This window comes from Ranitomeya variabilis, chromosome 5, assembly GCF_051348905.1.
Source record: "Ranitomeya variabilis isolate aRanVar5 chromosome 5, aRanVar5.hap1, whole genome shotgun sequence".
NCBI lineage: Eukaryota > Metazoa > Chordata > Amphibia > Anura > Dendrobatidae > Ranitomeya > Ranitomeya variabilis.
In genome coordinates this window covers 324,048,061-324,072,285 of record NC_135236.1, presented here as the reverse complement: position 1 = coordinate 324,072,285, position 24,225 = coordinate 324,048,061, and the positions used below count along the sequence as shown (strand labels likewise).

General features: G+C 39.2%; 1 protein-coding gene across 8 annotated transcripts in view; it reads right to left on the bottom strand.

Moving 5' to 3' along the window:
- PCLO (piccolo presynaptic cytomatrix protein) overlaps positions 1-24,225 on the bottom strand; it is a 732,405-nt gene that overhangs the window by 140,297 nt on the left and 567,883 nt on the right. For 5 of the 8 annotated variants that reach the window (XM_077264661.1, XM_077264660.1, XM_077264664.1 and 2 more), the window contains exons 8-11: positions 19,699-19,716; positions 14,494-14,627; positions 11,713-11,794; positions 7,846-7,971 (exon numbers count right to left, since the gene is read on the bottom strand). In XM_077264661.1, coding sequence (XP_077120776.1) covers positions 7,846-7,971; positions 11,713-11,794; positions 14,494-14,627; positions 19,699-19,716 — 360 coding nt within the window. The remainder of the gene's footprint in view (positions 1-7,845; positions 7,972-11,712; positions 11,795-14,493; positions 14,628-19,698; positions 19,717-24,225) is intronic. The other 3 variants (XM_077264662.1, XM_077264665.1, XM_077264667.1) reach the window with 1 other exon arrangement.

Sequence of the window (24,225 nt, the reverse complement as noted above, 5' to 3'; positions counted from 1 at the left end):
CAGACATTTAGCCTACTAACTTATTTGGGCCTACTCACTGTGTCAGCCTCTCCTTACAGTTGTCCTCCGCTGAACAAAGCAATGCCGCCTGGTTAGTCCTGTTACCAATGTTGAACTGCATTTAGCCTACTTACTTATTTGGGCCTACTCACTGTGTCAGCCACTCATTACAGTTGTCCTCCGCTGAACAAAGCAATGCCGCCAGGTTAGTCCTGTTACCAATTTTGAACTGAATTTAGCCTACTTACTTATTTGGACCTACTCACTGTGTCAGCCACTCCTTACAGTTGTCCTCCGCTGAACAAAGCAATGCCGCCTGGTTAGTCCTGTTACCAATTTTGAACTGCATTTAGCCTACTTACGTATTTGGGCCTACTCACTGTGTCAGCCACTCCTTACAGTTGTCCTCCTCTGAACAAAGCAATGCCGCCGGGTTAGTCCTGTTACCAATTTTGAACTGCATTTAGCCTACTTACTTATTTTGGCCTATTCACTGTGTCAGCCACTCCTTACAGTTGTCCTCCGCTGAACAAAGCAATGCCGCCTGGTTAGTCCTGTTACCAATTTTGAACTGCATTTAGCCTACTTACTTATTTGGGCCTACTCACTGTGTCAGCCACTCCTTACAGTTGTCCTCCGCTGAACAAAGCAATGCCGCCTGGTTAGTCCTGTTACCAATTTTGAACTGCATTTAGCCTACTTACTTATTTTGGCCTATTCACTGTGTCAGCCACTCCTTACAGTTGTCCTCCGCTGAACAAAGCAATGCCGCCTGGTTAGTCCCATTACCAATTTTGAACTGCATTTAGCCTACTTACTTATTTTGGCCTATTCACTGTGTCAGCCACTCCTTACAGTTGTCCTCCGCTGAACAAAGCAATGCCGCCTGGTTAGTCCTGTTACCAATTTTGAACTGCATTTAGCCTACTTACTTTTTTGGGCCTACTTACTGTGTCAGCCACTCCTTACAGTTGTCCTCTGCTGAACAAAGCAATGCCACCTGTTTAGTCCTGTTACCACTTTTGAACTGCATTTAGCCTACTTTATTATTTGGGCCTACTAACTGTGTTTCCTCCTCATCCTGCCCATTGCCCATCCACTGCTAGATGAGTCTGCTGGTACATTGACCCAGACCACTACATTCCCCTTGCACTCTACACAGCCAGAATCTGACCCTGCTGAAAGTCAAGTTCCCCTTCCCGCATACTATACCACCTTACACGCGGACAAAGAGGAAGGTGCAGATGAAAGTGCAGGTTCCTTCATCAGGTGGGGGGGCATACTCGTTGGCGACATCACTGGCACAGGGCCCCTCATAGTACGCAAAAGTGTCTCTGCCGGTGGAAGGCGCCACCCACCGTCAAACACACCGCTATACTATGAGGGGCCCTGTGCCAGTGCCAATGCCAACGAGTGGGCCCCCAATGCTTGCTCAGGATCACAGCACTTGCAAAGTTGAAATACTTACCTCTCCCTGTTCCACCACTGTGACGTATTCGGCGTTTCCTAGGCCTTTGAAAATCTTGAGCCAGCCCTACCCCCCACAACTTTAGCCAAATGACCCCCAGTTTTCAATGCCTAACTATTATTATAAAGTAAATTAAGATTGACAAGGTTTAGTAATAAGAATTGATGTTTTTGGCATTAAAATGGGCACTGCAGGTGTTTTCCTGTCCTCCACTCACTGCCGACTTTGATTCCCCATTGACTTGCATTGGGTTTCGTTTTTCAGTCGGCCCCCAACTTTTCGCAATAATCGGCCGATTTCACCCGACCCGACTTTTAACAAAGTCGGGTTTCGCGAAACCCAACTAGATCCGAAAAAAGTAAAAGTCGCTCAACTCTAGTCAGCACTGCAGGGTAAGCTTCCTGACACAGACAGAACGTAGCAAAGGTCCACAGATGACTCAAGTATAGACCATTATACATATCGGAGCTATATGCTAAGATCATAATAAAACTACATATGATTTTCTGATGGCATCCCTTGCAGTTAATTTCTTGTACATCTTATTACTATGCCACATCCAGCTAGTCATACCTTCTTGACATTTATGTACAGTATTTTGCTCACATGCACTGGTGCATATGCCATCTTTTGGCTCTTTACTTCTTCTGCCAGTGCTGTCATAGTGGAGACAGAGGCTCTGCTCCGTAACATCACCTGTCAATCAAGAAGCAGTGAGTGGAGCCAGCAAGGGGAAGCAAAGAGGAACTGAGGACTGCAAATGCACAGATATGCCCACCAGTGCACCTGTGAGCCTAATTTGCATGACTAAAATACAAATTTTGGTGCAATGGGCAACATTATACTAAAGGATCCAGAGATAGACTTGGACTTGACAATATTATACTCGCAAATGATCAAATTCAGCTGACATTACCAATTTTTTATGAATGGTTTCTCCTTTCATACACTGATAATTTCTATTATTAGACAGAAGTTATTTTAATCTATCCCATTTTGCAACAGCAATTAATAGACTACAAGATCTTACACAAAAACTAAACCCTCAAACATGAACACAGGAGGCTTGGATATGAAATCAGGCTGTGATCTGATTAAATTATTTTAGTAACGCATGACATGCATTTCAAGCTCTATTATTATTTTTGAAGTGAGCAATGAATGCTGCCAAACAAGTAGAAATGTCAGGAGGTAATGAGTCATACTCGATTCCTTCATTCACGCACATCACAGATTCTACAGTCCTTCTTGCAAGTGAGCAATAAACTATAAAAAAAAAAAAAAGAAATCAAAATTTAAAAACCATCCTTAATAATTTAAATAGATAAGAGAATAAATAATAAATTTGAGTAAACGTGCGCATTTTCTCAATATCGATTGCCCAAGGAATCGTATAAGAAAAGGAGGATGACTTTTGTGATATTATATCACTATACAAGACTGAACAACATGAACATTACAGCTCATATGAGGCAGCAGAGTCCTAGACTTATTTTCTTCTATACGTAAGAGTGACCTAAGAAGGAAATCGAGACAAATTAATGCCCTCAAAAATCTATTACAAGTTTTGTATCGACTTGTTCTTCATCTCTATATATTGCTGTCACTTGGTTAAGTTGGATACATTTCAATAATCTATTTCTCATCATTAATTAACCCCTTAAGCCCCGAGGGTGGTTTGCACGTTAATGACCGGGACAATTTTTACAATTCTGGCCACTGTCTCTTTATGAGGTTATAACTCTGGAACGCTTCAACGGATCATGGCGATTCTGACACTATTTTCTCGGGACATATTGTACTTCATGATAGTCATAAAATTTCTTCGATATAACTTGCATTTATTTGTGAAAAAAATGGAAATTTGGTGAAAATTTTGCAAATTTCGCAATTTTCCAACTTTGAATTTTTATGCCCTTAAATCACAGAGATATGTCACGCAAAATACTTAATAAGTAACATTTCCCACATGTCTACATGTCTCAGCACAATTTTGGAACCAAAATTTTTTTGTTAGGGAGTTATAAGGGTTAAAAGTTGACCAGCAATTTCTCATTTTTACAACACCATTTTTGTTTAGGGACCACATCTCATTTGAAGTCATTTTGAGGGGTCTATATGATAGAAAATACCCAAGTGTGACACCATTCTAAAAACTGCACCCCTCAAGGTGCTCAAAACCACATTCAAGAAGTTTGTTAACCCTTCAAGTGTTTCACAGGAATTTTTGGAATGTTTAAATAAAAATGAACATTTAACTTTTTTTCACACAAAATTTATTTCAGCTCCAATTTGTTTTATTTTACCAAGGGTAACAGGAGAAAATGGACCCCAAAAGTTGTTGTACAATTTGTCCTGAGTACACTGATACCCATATGTGGGGGTAAACCACTGTTTGGGTGCATGGCAGAGCTCGGAAGGAAAGGAGCGCCATTTGACTTATCAGTGCAAAATTGACTGGAATTGAGATGGGACGCCATGTTGTGTTTGGAGAGCCCCTGATGTGCGTAAACATTGAAACCCCCCACAAGTGACACCGTTTTGGAAAGTAGACCCCCTAAGGAACTTATCTAGATGTGTGGTGAGCACTTTGACCCACCAAGTGCTTCACAGAAGTTTATAATGCAGAGCCGTAAAAATAAAAAATCATATTTTTTCACAAAAATGATATTTTCGCCCCCAATTTTTAATTTTCCCAAGGGTAAGAGAAGAAATTGGACCTCAAAAGTTGTTCTGCAATTTGTCCTGAGTACGCTGATACCCCATATGTGGGGGTAAACGACTGTTTGGGTGCATGGCAGAGCTCGGAAGAGAAGGAGCGCCGTTTGACTTTTCAATGCAAAATTGACTGGAATTGAGATGGGACACCATGTAGCGTTTGGAGAGCCCCTGATGTGCCTAAACATTAAAACACCCACAAGTGACACCATTTTGGAAAGTAGACCCCCTAAGGAACTTATCTAGATGTGTTTTGAGAGCTTTGAACCCCCAAGTGTTTCACTACAGTTTATAAAGCAGAGCCGTGAAAATAAAAATTCTTCTTTTTTTTCACAAAAATGATTTATTAGCAACCAGTTTTGTATTTTCCCAAGGGTAACAGGAGAAATTGGACCCCAAACGTTGTTGTCCAATTTGTCCTGAGTACGCTGATACCCCATATGTGGGGGGGAACCACTGTTTGGGTGCATGGAAGAGCTCGGAAGGGAAGGAGCGCCATTTGGAATGCAGACTTAGATGGATTGGTCTGCAGGCATCACGTTGCATTTGTAGAGCCCCTGATGTACCCAAACAGTAGAAACCCCCAACAAGTGACCCCATATTGGAAACTAGACCTCCCAAGGAACTTATCTAGATATGTTGTGAGAACTTTGAACCCCAAAGTGTTTCACTACAGTTTACAACGCAGAGCCGTGAAAATAAAAATTCTTTTTTTTTCTCACAAAAATGATTTTTAGCCCCCCAAATTTTTATTTTCCCAAGGATAACAAGAGAACTTGGACCCCAAAGAGTTTGTTCAATTTGTCCCGAGTACGCTGATACCCCATATGTTGGGGTAAACCCCTGTTTGGGCGCACGGGAGAGCTCGGAAGGTAAGTAGGACTGTTTTACTTTTTCAACGCAGAATTGGCTGGAATTGAGATCGGACGCCATGTCGCGTTTGGAGAGCCCCTGATGTGCCTGAACAGTGGAAACTCCCCAATTCTACCTGAAACCCTAATCCAAACACACCCCTAACCCTAATCCCAATGGTAACCCTAACCACACCCCTAACTTTGACACACCCCTAACCCTAATCCCAACCGTAAATGTAATCCAAACCCTAACCCTAACTTTAGCCCCAACCCTAACCCTAACTTTAGCCCCAACCCTAACCCTAACTTTAGCTCCAACCCTAGACCCAACCCTAACCCTAACCCTAGCCCTAACCCTAAACCTAGCCCTAACCCTAACCCTAGCCCTAACCTTAGCCCTAACCCTAACCCTAGCCCTAACCCTAGCCCCAGCCCTAACCCCAGCCCTAACCCTAACCCTAACCCTAGCCCTAACCCTAACGCTAGCCCTAATCCTAATGGGAAAATGGAAATAAATACATTTTTTTAATTTTATTATTTTTCCCTAACTAAGGGGGCGATGAAGGGGGGTTTGATTTACTTTTATAGCATTTTTTTATATTGGATTTTTATGATTGGCAGCTGTCACACACTAAAAGACGGTTTTTATAGCAAAAAAGTTTTTGAGACCTATTTTGCGTCTCCACATTTTGAGACCTATAATGCGTCTCCACATTTTGAGACCTATAATTTTTCCATATTTTGGTCCACAGTCATGTGAGTTCTTGTTTTTTGTGGGACGAGCTGACGTTTTTATTGGTAACATTTTCGGGCACATGACATCTTTTGATCGCTTTTATTTCGATTTTTGTGAGGCAGAATGACCAAAAACCAGCTATTCATGAATTTCAGGGGGGAGGCGTTTATACCGTTGCACGTTTGATAAAATTGATAAAGCAGTTTTATATTTGACGGGTCAGTACGATTACAGTGATATCTCATTTATATATTTTTTTATGTTTTGGCGCTTTTATACGATAAAAGCTATTTTATAGAAAAAATAATTATTTTGGCATCGCTTTATTCTGAGGACTATGACTTTTTAATTTTTTTGCTTATGATGCTGTATGGCAGCTTGTTTTTTGCGGGACAAGATGATGTTTTCAGCGGTACCATGGTTATTTATATCCATCTTTTTGATCGCGTGTTATTCCACTTTTTGTTCAGCGGTATGATAATAAAGCGTTGTTTTTTGGCTCGTTTTTTTTTCTTACGGTGTTCACTGAAGGGGTTAACTAGTGGGTCAGTTTTATAGGTTGGGTCATTATGGACTCGGCGATACTAAATATGTGTACTTTTATTGTTTTTTTTATTTAGATAAAGAAATGTATTTATGGGAATAATATATATATATTTTTTATTTAGGAATTTTTTTTTTTTTTTACACATGTGGACTTTTTTTTTAACTTTTTTACTTTGTCCCAGGGAGGGACATCACAGATCGCTGATCTGACAGTTTGCACAGCACTCTGCCAGATCAGCGATCTGACTGGCAGCGCTGCAGGCTTACCAGCGCCTGCACTGGACCCGGAAGTAATCCCTGCAGGACCCGGATGCAGCCCCACAGCCATTTTGGATCCGGGGCCTGCAGGGATAGGAGGTAAGAGACGCTCGGAGCAATGCGATCACATCGCGTTGCTCCGGGGGTCTCAGGGAAGCCCGCAGGGAGCCCCCTCCCTGCGCGATGCTTCACTATACAGCCGGAACACTGCGATCATGTTTGATCACAGTGTGCTGGGGGTTAATGTGCCGGGGCGGTCCGTGACCTCTCCTGGCACATAGTGCCGGATGTCAGCTGCGATAGTCAGCTGACACCCGGCTGCGATCGGCCGCGCTCCCCCCGTGAGCGTGGCCGATTGCATAAGATGTACTATCCCGTCGGTGGGAATTAAGGCCCGCCCCACCTCGACGGGATAGTACGTCATATGGGATTAAGGGGTTAATAGGCAACATTGATGACTGTAAAATGACAAAAGCATTTAAGGAGAAAATAGATAAAGGAATAAAACAGAAATCTTATACAAATTTTACAAAAAACAAGGTATTTGCAAAAGCTATATATCACTAATGTACTGTATTAGCTGCTTACAAGGTATTGTCCAGAACAGGGACTCGGGAAAGTGGCCACGGGAGCCACATGTGGCCCATGGGTCCTTGATGTTCTTTAATTAATCTGTTCTTCATAGCTGTTTGCACCACATCTAGCAAACAGCTATGAAGAACAGATCTACAGATGATGACTTTTGTAATTAGTCCTGCACAGAAAAGCAGATCTGGATGTGCGTATACTGGCCATGGGGTTGGAAAGATGAATGAAGTATGGTAAACTGGAGACAGGATGATACTACCTGTCAAAAGAGATGCAACAATGTGATGGGAGTGCTTGATGTGAGAATGGGGGTAAAGTTGGAACCCCTGGATTTTATTATACAGCCTCAGCGTGATTTCTGTGGAAAAGCTTTGGATATCATTATACCAGTTATTGGGGGCTCTGGGTGTCAATACTGTGAGGGGGACGGGAGCTGGATGTGGCTCTTGACTCTGACGTGGCTCTCAAGGTGAGAAAGGCATAGAACCACTGGTCTAGAAGTATAATATTCCATGTATTAGAGTTTGTCCGCATACAAGGTACTGTCTAAAACTATAATACAGTATTAAACAGTACCTTCTATGCAGATCTAAAAAAACATAACCAAGTATATCATAAAGCAGTTAAGTAAAAATCATACCATAGATCAATTTCACTATCCTCCCAATATTTCTTACCTTCGGTGAGTCTGCCTGTCTGCTCAGCACTTCCACCAGGGAAAATCTTGGCAATGTAGGCTCCAATCTCTCCTTGACTTCCAGGAATCTCTTTCCCACCAACAATTCGCATTCCAAATCCATTTCCTATTGATTAAACAATGAAACAGAATTTATGCTGAATTCACCATATCCGGCAAACATAATATACTGTATGTCCAATGATAAAAGACTTTTATGTCACCTTGACCCTATAAGCTAGTTCACTTGGCTGTTCTTATATCTCCCATTGACTTTAATGGGGAGTGACCGCAAATTCATTGCCACACATCCACCCAAAATCAATGCATCCATTTTAAAGTCAACATTCTTGTGTCCTGACGCCATATGATGTAGTGGTGGTTTTAGGGAAGGTGCTGATCATACCAGAATCAGGCAAACCTGGAAGCTTAGATCTAACTTAGCAAAGTTGGGTCCTCTATTGGTAGGAAGACATTTTTTTTTAATTAATCATGTTTAGAATTTGTGATGGTAGGTTCTTCTTAAAGCTTAGAAAAGGGAAAACACTCATATGTAAAGACAAAAGATCAAAATTGTCATATGCCACAGTTGTCATATGAATTATTATATTGCATGTCTTCATAGTGCTGTGGCTATAATACTAATTGAGCAAACTAATTATTTATGTTGCTGTCACAAAGTAACAGGTGCTGAATATATTCACTATGGATTATACCTGGGTAGGGAACAGAACATCAAAACATATTTTAAATATTCATATTCCTACAATCACCAGGTGTTTCTTCCTATTTAGACCTGCATGTAAATGTCAAAGAAATAACTTGTACATGTTCATTTCTACCGAGAATAAAGGTCAAAACCAAGATTGTACATTTTACCAAGGTGCTTCCTTAGATAACCCTGCATTAAATAAATTAATATAATTTAAATCTTTAATAAAATACTAAGCAGACCTTATCATAAAATATATCCTTAAAACATATCCAAAAATGTGCAATTAAGAAGAATTGCTCCTAATAACTTAAAGGAAATTTGCAGCCTCAAATATTTTCCTTTAATAGTAGAATATGGCATAAAATAATAGAAACAATTGTGCAATGATATGAATGACGGTTATTGGCGAGCTTCTGTTGTGGACAGTTATTGACTGGAGAGGTCACATATAAAGACATTTTATTTTTGAAGATGGGTAAACAAAGAAAAGTGGTGAACCAGAGAACAAGTAGTGCCACAACAGTGTGTGACCTACTTAAAGGGAGTCTGTCAGCACATGAGTGTTCAAGCCAAGTACAGGTGATCAGTGCACCCTTTGCATCCTTTGCATGGTCAAACATTTAAGTGCACCTGCCTGTTAGGCGTCGGGAATCTCCCTCTGTATGGGATAGATCCCAAGCCTTATCTGCCTCTGAGATCTCCCATTCAGCTTCAGCTGCTGCGGGTGCAGCTGAGCATAGATGTTGGTCCCAGCATCTTGGTCAGTCTTGTGCTGTTCGTTTGGTTACTGCCGGCTCTCCAGCCAAGCCTATGGTAATCAGCGACTAGATGTGGCGACCGGATGCTCTGGAATTTAAGTCCAGAAATCACCCTACTGAGCATGTCCGTGATGTGGCGTCTTCCCATTGGTGGTCGGATGTTTCCAGCTCTGGTGACGTGACAGCTCCGGATTGGCCTGTGTGCGATGTCTTGCCCAACTGGGAGTGTTTGGGGAAGAGCCTTATGTATAAAAAGCCCCCAGCGGAGCACGCGGGTACTCTAGTATCATTTTATGAACGGCTATGTGAGTGGAGTCTCTACCACTCTGTCTGCAAGTGTTGTGTGTCTGTCTAGCTTGGGACTGTACACGTAGGCAGGCAGCTAGCATCAGTGGGGGCAATTAGCCATTGGCTTAGCATCTGGTTCCTACATGCCTACATGTGTGCGGTTAGCACAGTAGAGTTAAAAAGCAAGCACAACCCTAGTCAGGGTAATAAGCTCAGAGCATCTGTTCCATTTCTGTGTGCGAGTGACACAGCTCAGTTGCAGAGCATCTCTTTAGTTTCTGTGTGCGAGTGACAACAGCTCAGTTGCAGAGCAGCTTTCATTTCTGTGTTCAAGTGACACAAAGAAATTAACATAGTGACATAGTAACATAGTTAGTAAAGCCGAAAAAAGACATTTGTCCATCCAGTTCAGCCTATATTCCGTCAGAATAAATCTCCAGATCTACATCTTTCTAAAGAACCTAATAACTGTAAGATACAATATTGTTACACTCCAGAAAGACATCCAGGCCTCTCTTGAACCCCTTGACTGAGTTCGCCATCACCACCTCCTCGTGCAAGGAATTCCAGATTCTCACTGCCCTAACAGTAAAGAATCCTCTTCTATGTTGGTGGAAAAACCTTCTCTCCTCCAGTGCAGAGAATGCCCACTTGTGATCGTCACCTTCCTTGGTACAAACAGATCCTCGGAGAGATATTTGTATTATCCCCTTATATACTTATACATGGTTAGTAGATTGCCCCTTGTCTTTTTTCTAGACTAAATAATCCTAATTTTGCTAATCTTACTGGGTATTGTAGCTCCCCCATCCCCTTTATTAATTTTGTTGCCCTCCTTTGTACTTGCTCTAGTTCTATTACATCCTTCCTGAGCACTGGTGCCCAAAACTGTACACATGTGAGATCTAACCAGGGATTTGTACACAGGCAATATAATGCTATCATCATGTATATCCAGACCTATTTTAATGCACCCCATGATCCTGTTTGCCTTGGCAGCTGCTGCCTGGCACTGACACAGGTCAGTTGCAGAGCAGCTCTTTAGTTTCTGTGCGCGTGACACAGCTCAGTTGCAGAGCAGCTCTTTTGTTTCTGTGTGCGAGTGACACAGCTCAGTAGCAGAGCATCTCTTTCATTTCTGTACTGTTCCTCTTTGTGCAGTAACAGAGCATGGAACTCAACCTACTGTTCACACTGAGAGGCGGCAAATCTGTGTATACAAGTAATCGCTCGCCGTGTGCTCCGTCAGTGCTCACTAGCAGCACTTCTACATCTCTGCACAGTGGACAACGGATTGCAATTGCACTTTACTATTAATTCTATTTAGTGCAATCAGCCAATGATAACACCTACCCACCTGCTTGTTTTTCATTAATCTCCACCCTTTTATGGCTCTATGAAGCCAGATCTGGCAATCAAAGAAGATAGTGGCAATAGCGGGAAAACAAGTAGGTGGGAATGTGCACTTAAGTATTTGGCCACACCAAGGGTGCAGTGAGCGCCAGTGCTGGCTTTGTTCTGACAGACAACCTTTAAAAATATTTAAAAAGACTGAGCAGCAAAAATACTGCAAATAGCATAAAGTTTATAAGTATTACACAAGAGATATGATAAATTTGTTGCATCTCTCTACACATATTAGGCAGTTTTTTTCATATTTTGAGCACAAGAGCATAGCTGATATTTGTTTACCACTTTATTTTGTCCCTAAAATATGGCCCAATATTTTTTTTTAAATATGGCACATATTAATTTTACTTTGGTCTATCCAATACTCAAACTAGAGGAGTTAAGTGCAAAGACCACAGTATGTAATACACATTTTTAGGTGAAATTTGTTAGTGAATAATAACAACCGTCTTATATAGTATAAAGTGGTAATAGTTTTCTGAAATAAACCTACACATAGATTTCACCTATTGCCAAAATGATCCAGGGAGGTTAATTGCTCTTTCATCATTTTAGTTTTCCAACTATTAAAACACCTTCAATACAAAATGACAAGGACTCTACAGAAAGTATTGATCATATCGTACAGTCTACACAGTGCAAGGTAAGTAGGGCTGTAACCATTTACTACTGTTTTAACTTTTTATTTAAAATTTACCTGATACCGTATGATCCTTTGGGTCCCTCAGCAGTTTAATTCTCGTATGAGGAAACGGATAGTGAATAGGCTTTCCATTCATCTATTGTGTAAAAAGTGAATATAAGAAACAGTCCATTGGAATACATAAGAAAAAAAACTGAATAACTGATTAATACAAAGCTTTTGTAAGTACATATATATACTAAGTCACTTGGTTGTGCGATACTATACCACATACAGCACACTGTTGGGATCAAGTATTTTATCTTGCATGAAAGTTCTCAGGGTAACATATTCAGTCAATTAATATATCATGACTACTTTTTAACAATCACTATAAAAGTACTAGAGCAAATATTAAAAACAAACAGAATGTTAGAATACTAAATTAATATATGAAAAATTAATAAGATCAAATTGTTTATTACTCCATTTATCTCGCAGCTCGGAGTTCATGTTTGCAAAATCGCAGTTAACCACTTAATGACCAGGGGTATTTTCATTTTTGCGTTTCCATTTTTGCTCCCCTTCTTCCCACGGCTATAACTTTTTAATTTTTCCATCAATATGGCCATGTGAGGGCTTATTTTTTGCGAGACGAGTTGTACTTTTGAATGGCCACATTGATTTTACCATATCTTGTACTGGAAAAAAGGAAAAAAATTCCGAATGCAGTGAAATTGCAAAAAAAAGTGCAATTCCACAATTGTTTTTTGGATCTTTTTTTTACCATGTTCACTAAATTCTAAAACTGACCTGCCATTATGATTCTCCAGGTAATTATGAGTTCACAAACACCAAACATATCTAGGTTCTTTTTTACTTAAGTGGTGAAAAAAATTCCAAGTTTTGTAAAAAAAAAAAAAGTTGAGATTTTTAGGATCTGGGGCCGGTTGATGGCTTATTTTTTGAGTGCCAATCTGATGTTTTTATTTATACCATTTTGGTGCAGATACCATCTTTTGATCGCCTGTTGTTGCATTTTATTGCAATGTTGCAGCTACCAAAACAATGTAATTGTGGCATTGTTTTTTTTTCTCGCTACATTGTTTACCGATTGGATTAATTATTTTTTTATATTGATAGATCAGGCGATTCTGAATGTGGCGATACCAAATATGTATATATTTGATTTTTTTTTAGTTGTTTGATTTTGCAAGGGGGGTGACTTGAACTTTCATATTTTTTTATATTTTTAAAAACATTTTTTTTTCACTTTTGGCATGCTTCGATAGTCTCCATGGAAGACTAGAAGCTGCCATATCCTGATTGGCTCTGCTACATGCTGGCGATGATCAGATCGCCTGCATGTAGCAGAATACCTCACCAGCTCTGAGCGTCGACCACTGGGCGGATCTCATAGATATCCAGCTATGACAACCCCAGGGGTCTCCTGCTGACCCCGGGTTGTCATGCCAACCCATCGGCGACCCGCAGTCATGTGACACAGGCGCCAATGGGAGGAGGTAATGATGCGCTTCCTGCGTGTGCCTGTTAAATGCTGCTGTCAGAGTTTGACAGCAACATTTAACATGTTAACATCTGCGGGTGAATCGCGATTACACCCACAGCTGTTAGGGGCACATGTCAGCTGATCGGATCAGCTGTCATGTGCCGGAAAAGGTGCGGGCTCATCGCCGGAGACTGCATCGAACGGGGGGGAGGCGTCCAATGATGGACTCTGCCCGTCATTGGACGTTAAGGGGTTAATTTAAAACACAGAGATTTGAATTTAAGGCATAGGATGGACAGGACTATTTAAACAAAAACTAAATATAGGACATAAATACAAAAAAATATGAAAAATATTAACTGTTCCTTCTTTTATATTCTACAATCCATTGACTCAATTAAGTCTCATATTGCAATCAAAACTGTGAGAAATAAAGAAAGTTTCTATATGTGTCCAAGAGTTCAGCTTATTCCCATCCTCATCGTTTTATAACCCTATGGATGAAAGACAACTAGGTAACTACATATAGAGACTACCTCACTTCTCTGTTCCAATAATCCTGAGCCTTGTCCCATTAGCTAAATGCTGTCCACTGAGCAATTACTCTTCAGAAAATCTACAATATTGCTTGTTTTGCCAACTTACCTTTTGGAGACTGACGCAACATGCAAAGCTTTTCTTATCTAATTAATTTCTATTTTAAGTACCACATATTTATTAGACTAAAGTGGACCAAACCAGTCTAATGTGTATGGGGGCCTCCTGTCTCCCCCAACAGACGATATTGGGGTAGAGAAGGATCTGGCCTGTTGAGTTTTAGTGCTTAATCCTTTAATTTTCTCTGGAGATAAACTATTAGGTGTCTGAAACCAGAGTGCTCCAGTGGTCCTGTGTATGAAGGAGCCAAGGACATGGCTGTCAGCTTAACGATCAATTGGCCAACAGCCATCTAATGTGTATGGAGGCTTTTAGGGTTCAATTAAGAAGCTTGACACACAAGTGAATTTGCGCCATTAAGGTTAATTAACACAACAAATGCAGACAATGCCAGGTGAGAGGCAGTAGTCCTTCTCCTGTTATGCAGCCACAAATCACTGCCGAGGCCGACGGAATGTGATGTGCGAATGAATTAGCATCAACTCTTTACCACCGTAGAATGTACTGTGCTGTCTAATTCCTGAAAAAATTATTTTGCAATAACTTATAGTATCTTTTTGAAGTTGTGACTACAATTTTATAATGCATCAATATATTGGGACATCTAAAAGCTGGGCCAATAGCTCTATGCTAGTGTGGAGAGTTTTCAGAGTGTAAATGAGCAGCTGTCAGCTTTTCCAACATCTTACTTGTTCCTGTGGATGAGCTGGTCGGGTGTGGGATAATTTGTCAGGTAGTTTTCTCTCAATTCCATGTCCATTTTCCAGTCGGGATTCTCTAGGCTTGTCAAACCAATCTGTTTCTTCACGCCGAAGATGATAGGCTTTGGAAATCAATGTAATATTAATTTTTCTCTTTCAAGTATTTAAGGGAAATGGGAGAAGAAACAGACTACTGAGAGGCAGTCATGCAAAGGCCAACCATGCAGCTTAGGTCAAGAACAGAAGTAAACATACAGGCAAGCAGATCGGCAAAGCAAAAATAAGCTAGTTCACTGAAATTTGACAAATTAATTGCCATGCCATTAGTGTAATGGAACTAAACATTTCCTAATCATTTTTATTGGGTGCAGTGATAGGTGACCTCATGTATACAGTAATTTGTGAAGATTGAAATGAACTAAACATGAAGAAGATATGACGTTCACAAAAATATTGTCATCTGGCATATAAACATCAATAAAAGAAAAAAATACCACTGTTTTCATAACTCAGGGAAGAAGGGTATAGTAGAGGTTTTTCTAATCAGCTAGTATAAATAAAAATCTTGTACAGTTATATTAGTTCATTTTAAATTACATATTTTATTTACTAGATAACTAGCTCATATCAACTGAAGACATATAAAATGTACTGTATAATAAGAAAAAAAATCTCATATTTATTGGGAATTCCTGAAAATTAGGAATTGATTATTTCAAAGCATTAACATTCAACTAATACATTTAAGAGAAAATCAATGTTTCTACATTAAATGTGTCTATCTACTTACACTAGAATATGTTTTATCACCATACTCTCTACTGACTACCTGTAACGGGGTTACCACAACAGAGAGGAACCAGAAGACCACAGCATCTGATTTCTCCTACTCTGGAACTCATTAGAAGCACCTTCTAATTACATGGTGTACATTTATTTTGGCAGTGCAGGGGTTAATCTGCTCTATTAAGAGCTTCTGGAGCATTTAGGCTCTCAGCAGTACACTCTTAGCCACTCCCATTTCCTAAATAATCTGAGTCCTGGCTAGCACTCATTGTCAGAGACAGTTTATGCTGAATGGTTATTAGGAGAAAGGCGTTTAGTGGATTTAACTGTGACTGTTTCTAGGTTTTGAGTGTGTGATAATTCCCTTTATTCTCCTATTTTGGTTTAACCCCATCCCCATCCCCCACTCCCTGGTGCATTCCTCTGTTAGATCTGTGAGTATATTTGTTTGTTTGGTATTATTCAATACCCCTGTTTTGATGGTTAGGACATTAATTCTATAGGGTTTATTCCTTAGTGGTTTACATGTATATTGGTATGCGATCATTGCAATTTATTTAGTACTGAGCTCCACCTATTGGTGTCCTTATCCTGCACTTTATAGGTATGTCTTTTTACTATTTTCCAGTGTCTAATAAAGATTCTGTGTATATTTTTAAACACTCCTTTTATTCTCCTTTTTGAAATATCTAATAGCTGTCCTGTTGACAGATTCTCCCACCTGGACTGTGGATCTCTGCAGCTCCTCCAGAGTGACAAAGAGCCTTACAGCTGCTTTTTTAATTAGTGATTTCCTTGCTTGTGATGTCAGCTTATATGGACAGCCATGCTTTGGTAGTTCTGCAGTTGTGTCATACTCCATCCATTTTAGGATGATGGGTTGATCAGTGCTCCATACAATTTTTAGAGCTTGAACTATTTTTCTATAGTCTAAGCCTGCATTACTCTTTTCCATTACTTTATCCTTGACCTGTCTGATTTGTCCCTTTTTTCATGATGGTGCTTGACCCATAATTTTCTGAGAATAAATTACACACATGTGGACTTTCTTTACTAATTATATGACTTCTGGAGGCAATTGGTCCCTCAGGATATTAGGGGTATCTGAATACACGGGGCTGAATACAAAAGCACATAATTTTTAGATTTCTATATATTTTTTTTCAATATTTAGAAAACTATGTATCATTTCCATTACACTTCACAAATACTTGCTCTTTTGTGTTGAATAAAATAAGTAAATAAAATACCAAGAAAATACATTTAAGAAAGGGGATGTGACATGAAAAATGTGGAAAAGTTCACAGGGTAAGAATACTTTTTCAAGGCAATATATTAATATCAAGCAACTCTCTAGAATAAAAACTGTTAGGGGTCGAGTTCCCGCCTCTGCACAGGGGGAATCTCGAGCCATCTCTGCTGCGGTCTCCCATTCTTCTCCTGCTGCAGTGGAGCCTGCTCAGCGGAGACGTCGGTCCCAGCATCTCGCTCCGTCTGACACTGTGCTAAGGGTTACTGCTGCTTTTACAGCTTCTGCCATTGTAGCCAGTACTGGTCAGCGGTGAGCAGACATCTTTGGGACTAAGTCCTACTTTTCCCCTTCTGAGCATGCCCAGGGTAAGATCTCTCATTAGAGATCAAGGGTCACATGCTCATGTACTGCAGCAACTCCCATTGGTCCTCTAGGAAGGTCAAATTCTGTGGCAGCCTCCCACTGGTCCTTCTGGGAAGGTCCTGTAGTTGCTGCAGCTTTAAAAGGTTCACATGACCGCATGGCCATGCGCTAGTATCAATCTATGTTATGTGCTTTGCGCCAGTGTGGTCTTGTGTGTATGTATTCAGGGTCCTGGCTGAAATAAGCCCTAGAATACCGACACCTCCGGTGAGGAGTTTGTGTGTGTGCAAGACCACTGACTGCCATCAGTTCAGCAGTTAGCTGTGTACTCCTGTGAGTCTAACAGGGTTCAGTGCTTTCTTTTGTCGGCGACTCTGAGAAGTAACAGAGTTCACTTATACCGTCATATTGTGCCATTTGCTAGCAGCAGGTTCCTCCTGCACAGTGGACCCCGGGCTGCGAACGCACCAATAACTTCATCTATTTACTCGGTGCGTTCTGCTAGTCCTAACAGAAACTGCATGGTGCATGTGTTTTAGTCTTTTAGTCACTTCCATGATTCATTATATACTGTATTTTTTAAAATCCATGTTCAACACTTTGTGTGATTCTTTTCCTGGAGTCCTGTTCTTTCTCAATCTGCAATCATACTTAACTCTTTGTGACACTAAACGCCTAACTGCAGAAATGAATTAACCCTTAGTTTATCTTGCATATTTATGGAATAATCAAAGGACATGGCAAAAATATATACAACATGGGCTTGAACATGCGCTGCTGTCAGTGGAGTGGTTGTCTAAATTCACATTTATTTGTAATGGAGTTATCATTTATCAAATCTTTTACTCCAGAATTCTGGTGTAAAAAAATTACAACATTTTGCACTACATGAGGCTAAAGTAAAATTTTCCAATCTTTGGCATTCTTACACACTGTTTGGAGTTGGACAGGGCGTGGCAACCCCAGCTTGTCAAATTCATTACAAGTAGTGGCATTCCTCATGCCACAAATTTTACTCCAGTCCACGACTGAAATAACATGGAAAATATATATTGGCATGCACACTGAAGTATTTCACCAACGGAAGTGTCAATTGAGGGGATTGGTGAGATCCCTCAGAGACTATGTAGAATAAATATCAATTGCAGACTCCTTTTAAATGCAAAAAAGATTTCCTTTATTAATTACACACTAAAGCAACCACCCGTGCCGGGACATGTGAAATACAGCAACTGTCGTGAAAAAGGCCTATTTGGCTGAAACGAATAGACACTCAGAGGTTGCTCTTATGTCTTGAACTTTAATAAAGGAAATCTTGTTTGCAGTCAAAAAGGAGTGTGCAATTAATATTTATTCTACATAATTGGAATAAGACTTGTGGCAAAGCACAAGTAGAGGAGCACACCCCATTTGAGACATGCTGGACTTGTTAATAGGCATAGTACCCATTGTACTGTAATGTGGCATTAGCTTGCAAACTGATAGAATGAATAATATTTTAACAGTATATATGTTACAACAGAATATGCTACTTTACTACTGTCGTTTGGACAATTTATTTTACTCTTATTGGACTGACAGTGGGAAATTCTGGTAGTAATGCAGAACACCATGCAGAACGGCTATCATGTTGGCATCAGCTATTTCTGTACATGGCTAAGTGTGCAGATAATTTCTAATAATCATCATTTTATTTAGTGAATATATATATAGTATCGATCCTTGATAAAACACAGTATGAAGTCATACGATTCACACTGTAAGAACTACTAAACCATTACACTTTAAATATATTGCATTTCATAACGATGAGTATGTGTTTAACATAATGTACATTTATACTAAAAAGCACCCTTTTAAAAATGATATTTTTGTAAATTTGCCATGCAAAAAAATAAGAATATGCTCAATATTATGGTTTATGCTTTTTATATACTTTTAAAAAAAGGATAAAATACAGATTTCCTTTTTTGTGTTTCAAATCTTCAAGCAAAAGTTTTGGTAAGATAATCAAAATACTATCCCATGACTCTATACATTGAAATCTAAGTAACTATTTTAGCTAATTGAATGTCACAGACCAAAGCCTAAATTGAAATGCCAGTACCACAAAGTTAATTAGGATATTTTAAGAGTTAGTTAATGATAAAAATGCCTTACCACAAATGAACCAGTAATTCATGTTTTTCACACAGCAAAATATACATTGAAAATACAGACCTTTTGGTGGATATCACTTTGAAGTGCAAACCACTACGAACAAATGAGGTGAAATACAATCTAATGATGTACGTTATGGGACTTTTGTTGCATCATTCATTTCATTTGCATTGTCATACACTTTAGTTTTGTCCTCTATAAGATACGGAATTTTAATCTGCCTTATCAAATGTACATATTTGGCAAATGCATACAAATTTAAAAAGGGACTTTATTATATTCATATTTTAATTTATGATCAACATTCTGTAGGGATTTTGACAATTAAAATATAGCAATAACATTTTATATATTTTTTTGGATATCACTACTGTATTAGGTTACGTCAGTAACAATATTTGTTCCTTATAAAGGTTAAAAACTTACTTTAATACTGATTGTAGGCATCATTGTAATTCTAAAATAAATTATTAACTCATAGCTATCATTAGTAGAGTTTTCCTTTATAAATAAAAACAATATTTCAATTATCAATATATTCCAGTAAGTTCTTATTAAAGAACAAAACCAACATGCAATACAAAGACATACAGTACACGAACTCTACAAGACTGGCAACAGAAGACTCCTACCATCATTAAAGGAATTTTCTGGAGGTTACCCAAAACAAACAGAAAAAACATTCATTTACCAACAGACATCTCACATCACATTTTTAGCTGCATTGTTAGAGAAGCTAATGGTAGGATTCCAGAGATCCTATGACTGAATGAGACAAAAGCAGTAAAAGGGAAATACACAGAGGCTGAAAAGATTTCTGCAATAAGCTAGATTATATATATATATATATATATATATATATATATGTACACTGTTCTTCTCATTGTAGAGAGGCAACTTTATTTTTTTCAGCCCCATGCAACGAGTAGTAATTTTCATTGTAAATATTGTTAAATGTGCTTCTCGCTGCATGGGTCTGAGTAAAACAAACATTGTGTCTCTCAAAAGAGAAGTACAGTTGCATTTAAAAATATGTACGCCCCATTGCAAATTATGTTTATTAGCAAAATGTTCAAAACTTTTCTACTGTTTGCAATAAACCTATCAAACAAGAACAATTTAAATGCCTCAACACAACTACGACCCCAATTACCAAATAGTTGGGACGCTGTGCAAAATGTAAAGAAAAAAGGAATGCAATGATTTGAAAATCTATATTTTATTCACAACAGGACATAGAACACATTAGAAGTTGAAAGTTGGACATTTTTTCCATTTAATTTGAAGAAAATTACTCATATCTTACAAAATATTGAGACAAGGTTAACAAATGGCTGGTACTAATGAAAAACAGCTGTAGGGCCAATTTTCAACTAAGTTACATTACTGTGTATAAAACGGGAACGTTAGAGAGGCAGAGTCTCTCAAAAGCAAAGATGGTTAAAGGTTCAGTAATCTGTGAACTGCGTCTAAAAGATGTGGTACAATTTCAGAAAAATGTTCTTCAATGTAAAATTGAAAAGAATTTGAATACCCCACCATCTACAGTGCATAATATCATCAAAAGATTCAGAGGGTTTCAGACAAGGCCAACCGATGCTTGTCATCTACTTCTAGAAATCATTGTCTGTGAAGACAATTCGCCTTGCCATCCACAAATGCAAATTAAAGATCTATCATGCAAAGAAGAAGCCATAAATCAACACAATACAGAAACACTGCTGTCTTCCAGGGGCCAAATCTTATTTAAAATGAACTGAGGCAAAAGGAAAACCTGTCCTATAGTCAGATGGATTGAAATTTTAAATTCATTGTGAAAACCACAGAATCCGAGTTTTGCGGACTCAAAAAGAGAGAGATCATCCAGCTTGTTACCAGTGCACACATGTAAAGCCTGCATCTTTGATGCTATGGGGTTGTATTAGTCTTCATGTTATGGGTATCTTACACATCATGAAAGCACTATCAATGCTGAGTATTATATACAGGTCCTTCTCAAAAAATTAGCATATAGTGTTAAATTTCATTATTTACCATAATGTAATGATTACAATTAAACTTTCATATATTATAGATTCATTATCCACCAACTGAAATTTGTCAGGTCTTTTATTGTTTTAATACTGATGATTTTGGCCTACAACTCCTGATAACCCAAAAAACCTGTCTCAATAAATTAGCATATCAAGAAAAGGTTCTCTAAATGACCTATTACCCTAATCTTCTGAATCAACTAATTAACTCTAAACACATGCAAAAGATACCTGAGGCTTTTAAAAACTCCCTGCCTGGTTCATTACTCAAAACCCCCATCATGGGTAAGACTAGCGACCTGACAGATGTCAAGAAGGCCATCATTGACACCTTCAAGCAAGAGGGTAAGACCCAGAAAGAAATTTCTCAACAAATAGGCTGTTCCCAGAGTGCTGTATCAAGGCACCTCAATGGTAAGTCTGTTGGAAGGAAACAATGTGGCAGAAAACGCTGTACAACGAGAAGAGGTGACCGGACCCTGAGGAAAATTGTGGAGAAGGACCGATTCCAGACCTTGGGGAACCTGAGGAAGCAGTGGACTGAGTCTGGTGTGGAAACATCCAGAGCCACCGTGCACAGGCGTGTGCAGGAAATGGGCTACAGGTGCCGCATTCCCCAGGTAAAGCCACTTTTGAACCATAAACAGCGGCAGAAGCGCCTGACCTGGGCTACAGAGAAGCAGCACTGGACTGTTGCTAAGTGGTCCCAAGTACTTTTTTCTGATGAAAGCAAATTTTGCATGTCATTCGGAAATCAAGGTGCCAGAGTCTGGAGGAAGACTGGGGAGAAGGAAATGCCAAAATGCCTGAAGTCCAGTGTCAAGTACCCAGTCAGTGATGGTGTGGGGTGCCATGTCAGCTGCTGGTGTTGGTCCACTGTGTTTCATCAAGAGCAGGGTCAATGCAGCTAGCTATCAGGAGATTTTGGAGCACTTCATGCTTCCTGGCACCTGCTCACAGTGCCAAAACCACTGGTAAATGGTTTACTGACCATGGTATTACTGTGCTCAATTGGCCTGCCAACTCTCCTGACCTGAACCCCATAGAGAATCTGTGGGATATTGTGAAGAGAAAGTTGAGATACGCAAGACCCAACACTCTGGATGAGCTTAAGGCCGCTATTGAAGCATCCTGGGCCTCCATAACATCTCAGCAGTGTCACAGGCTGATTGCCTCCATGCCACGCCGCATTGAAGCAGTCATTTCTGCCAAAGGATTCCCGACCAAGTATTGAGTGCATAACTGAACATTATTATTTGATGGGTTTTTTGTTTGTTATTAAAAAACACTTTTATTTGATTGGACGGTTGAAATATGCTAATTTATTGAGACAGGTTTTTTGGGTTATCAGGAGTTGTAGGCCAAAATCATCAGTATTAAAACAATAAAAGACCTGACAAATTTCAGTTGGTGGATAATGAATCTATAATATATGAAAGTTTAATTGTAATCATTACATTATGGTAAATAATGAAATTTAACACTATATGCTAATTTTTTGAGAAGGACCTGTAGATGCTCCAATCCAGACAACATCTATTTCAGGAATGTCACTGCATTTTTCAGCAAGACAATACTGCATCCATCACAACAACATGAGCAGCTAAAAAATCCTAATCAAACAAGAATGGGACATAATTCCACTCCCATTAATCCAACAATTGGTCTCCTCACTTCCCAGGTGTTTACAAAAGAAGAAGTGATGTAACACAATGGTAGACATTGCCCTGTTCCAACTTTTTTCTAGATTTATTGCTGCCATCAATTTCTACATAAGTTATTTTTTCATGAAATTGGAAAATGTCTTTCTACTTCTGATCTGTGTTTTATGCTCTGTTGTTAATAAAATATGGCTAGAAGAGATTTCCACATTATTGCATTCTTGTTTTGTTTACATTTACACATTACACGGGGTTGTAATGGCAATTTTACTGACTACTGCAGTCTTAAAAATTCAGCATTTTCAGGACACATATTTTGTGTTTAGTACAGCCCCCTTTGTTTTTAATTTGATCAGCTGCAAAAGTGATGTAAACCAGGAACAAGCTTTTGCTGGTGTTCCTGATAAATCTTATTTATTCCTAATGGGCAATGGCCTCTGGGATCACAAATATTTTTGTGTACACCAACTACCTCCTTCAAATTGCACCAAAGATTTTCTATGGGGTTCAAGTCACGCAACTGTGATGGCCAGTAAATTCTCTTCCAGGACGTCCTCTGAAACCAAGCTTTGGTGGAACTTGAGACAGGCTTGGGATCACTGTCATTTGTACGGACCAATTCTACTCAAGCTCAAGGAAAGCTTGACATGTTTTCTTAGGATTTCATGATGCTTGATTTAATCCAATTTGTCCTCCACGTACTGTAGGTTTCCAGTGTTAGAGGAAGAAAAGAAGCCAGATAGCATCACCGATCCTCCATTATGCTTCACTGTAAGCATGGTGTTCTTTTCAATGTATGCTTCATTTTTCCTCCCGAGAAGATAAAGTTGACCCACAGGCTTATTTTGCTTCATTGCACCAAAGAATAAAATGCCAAAACACCTATGGCTTAATTATATGGATTTGATCATATTAGAGCTGACTTTTGTTGTGCTTTTGGGTAAGCAGAAATATGCATTTTGGCCATGGAGTTCTTCAGCATTTATTTTGCAGTCACTCTATGTTTTTTACTGCCTGCCTCCTCTGGTGACAGCTGTTGATATGTTCCCTCATTCTGCCAGGCTGTGTAGCTACTTTTCCTTTAGGTTGAATTTGACAACTGTGCTTTCAATTGTATCTCTATGAACATTCAATGCCTGTGCTATCTTTTTGTATTCTCTAGATTGCTTTCATAAGGTTTATGAGATCTATGACACTGTTAGTTTGTTTCAGGAGACACATGATTAGTCCAAATATTATAATCTGTAGATGGAAGCCAACCTTTCTTTGTTTATGCAAGGCAATAATCTCTACTTATAACTTTTGGGACCACTCGCTTGAGACAACCCTTGTTCTTGTTTCACTGGCTTATTCCAAACAGCAAAAGCTTGTAAATGTTGCTAATAAACCCAATTTGAAATGGTGTTTGAAAATTTTTGATTGCAACTGTATATAAGGGCTCATTCAGATGGGCATATTGTATCCT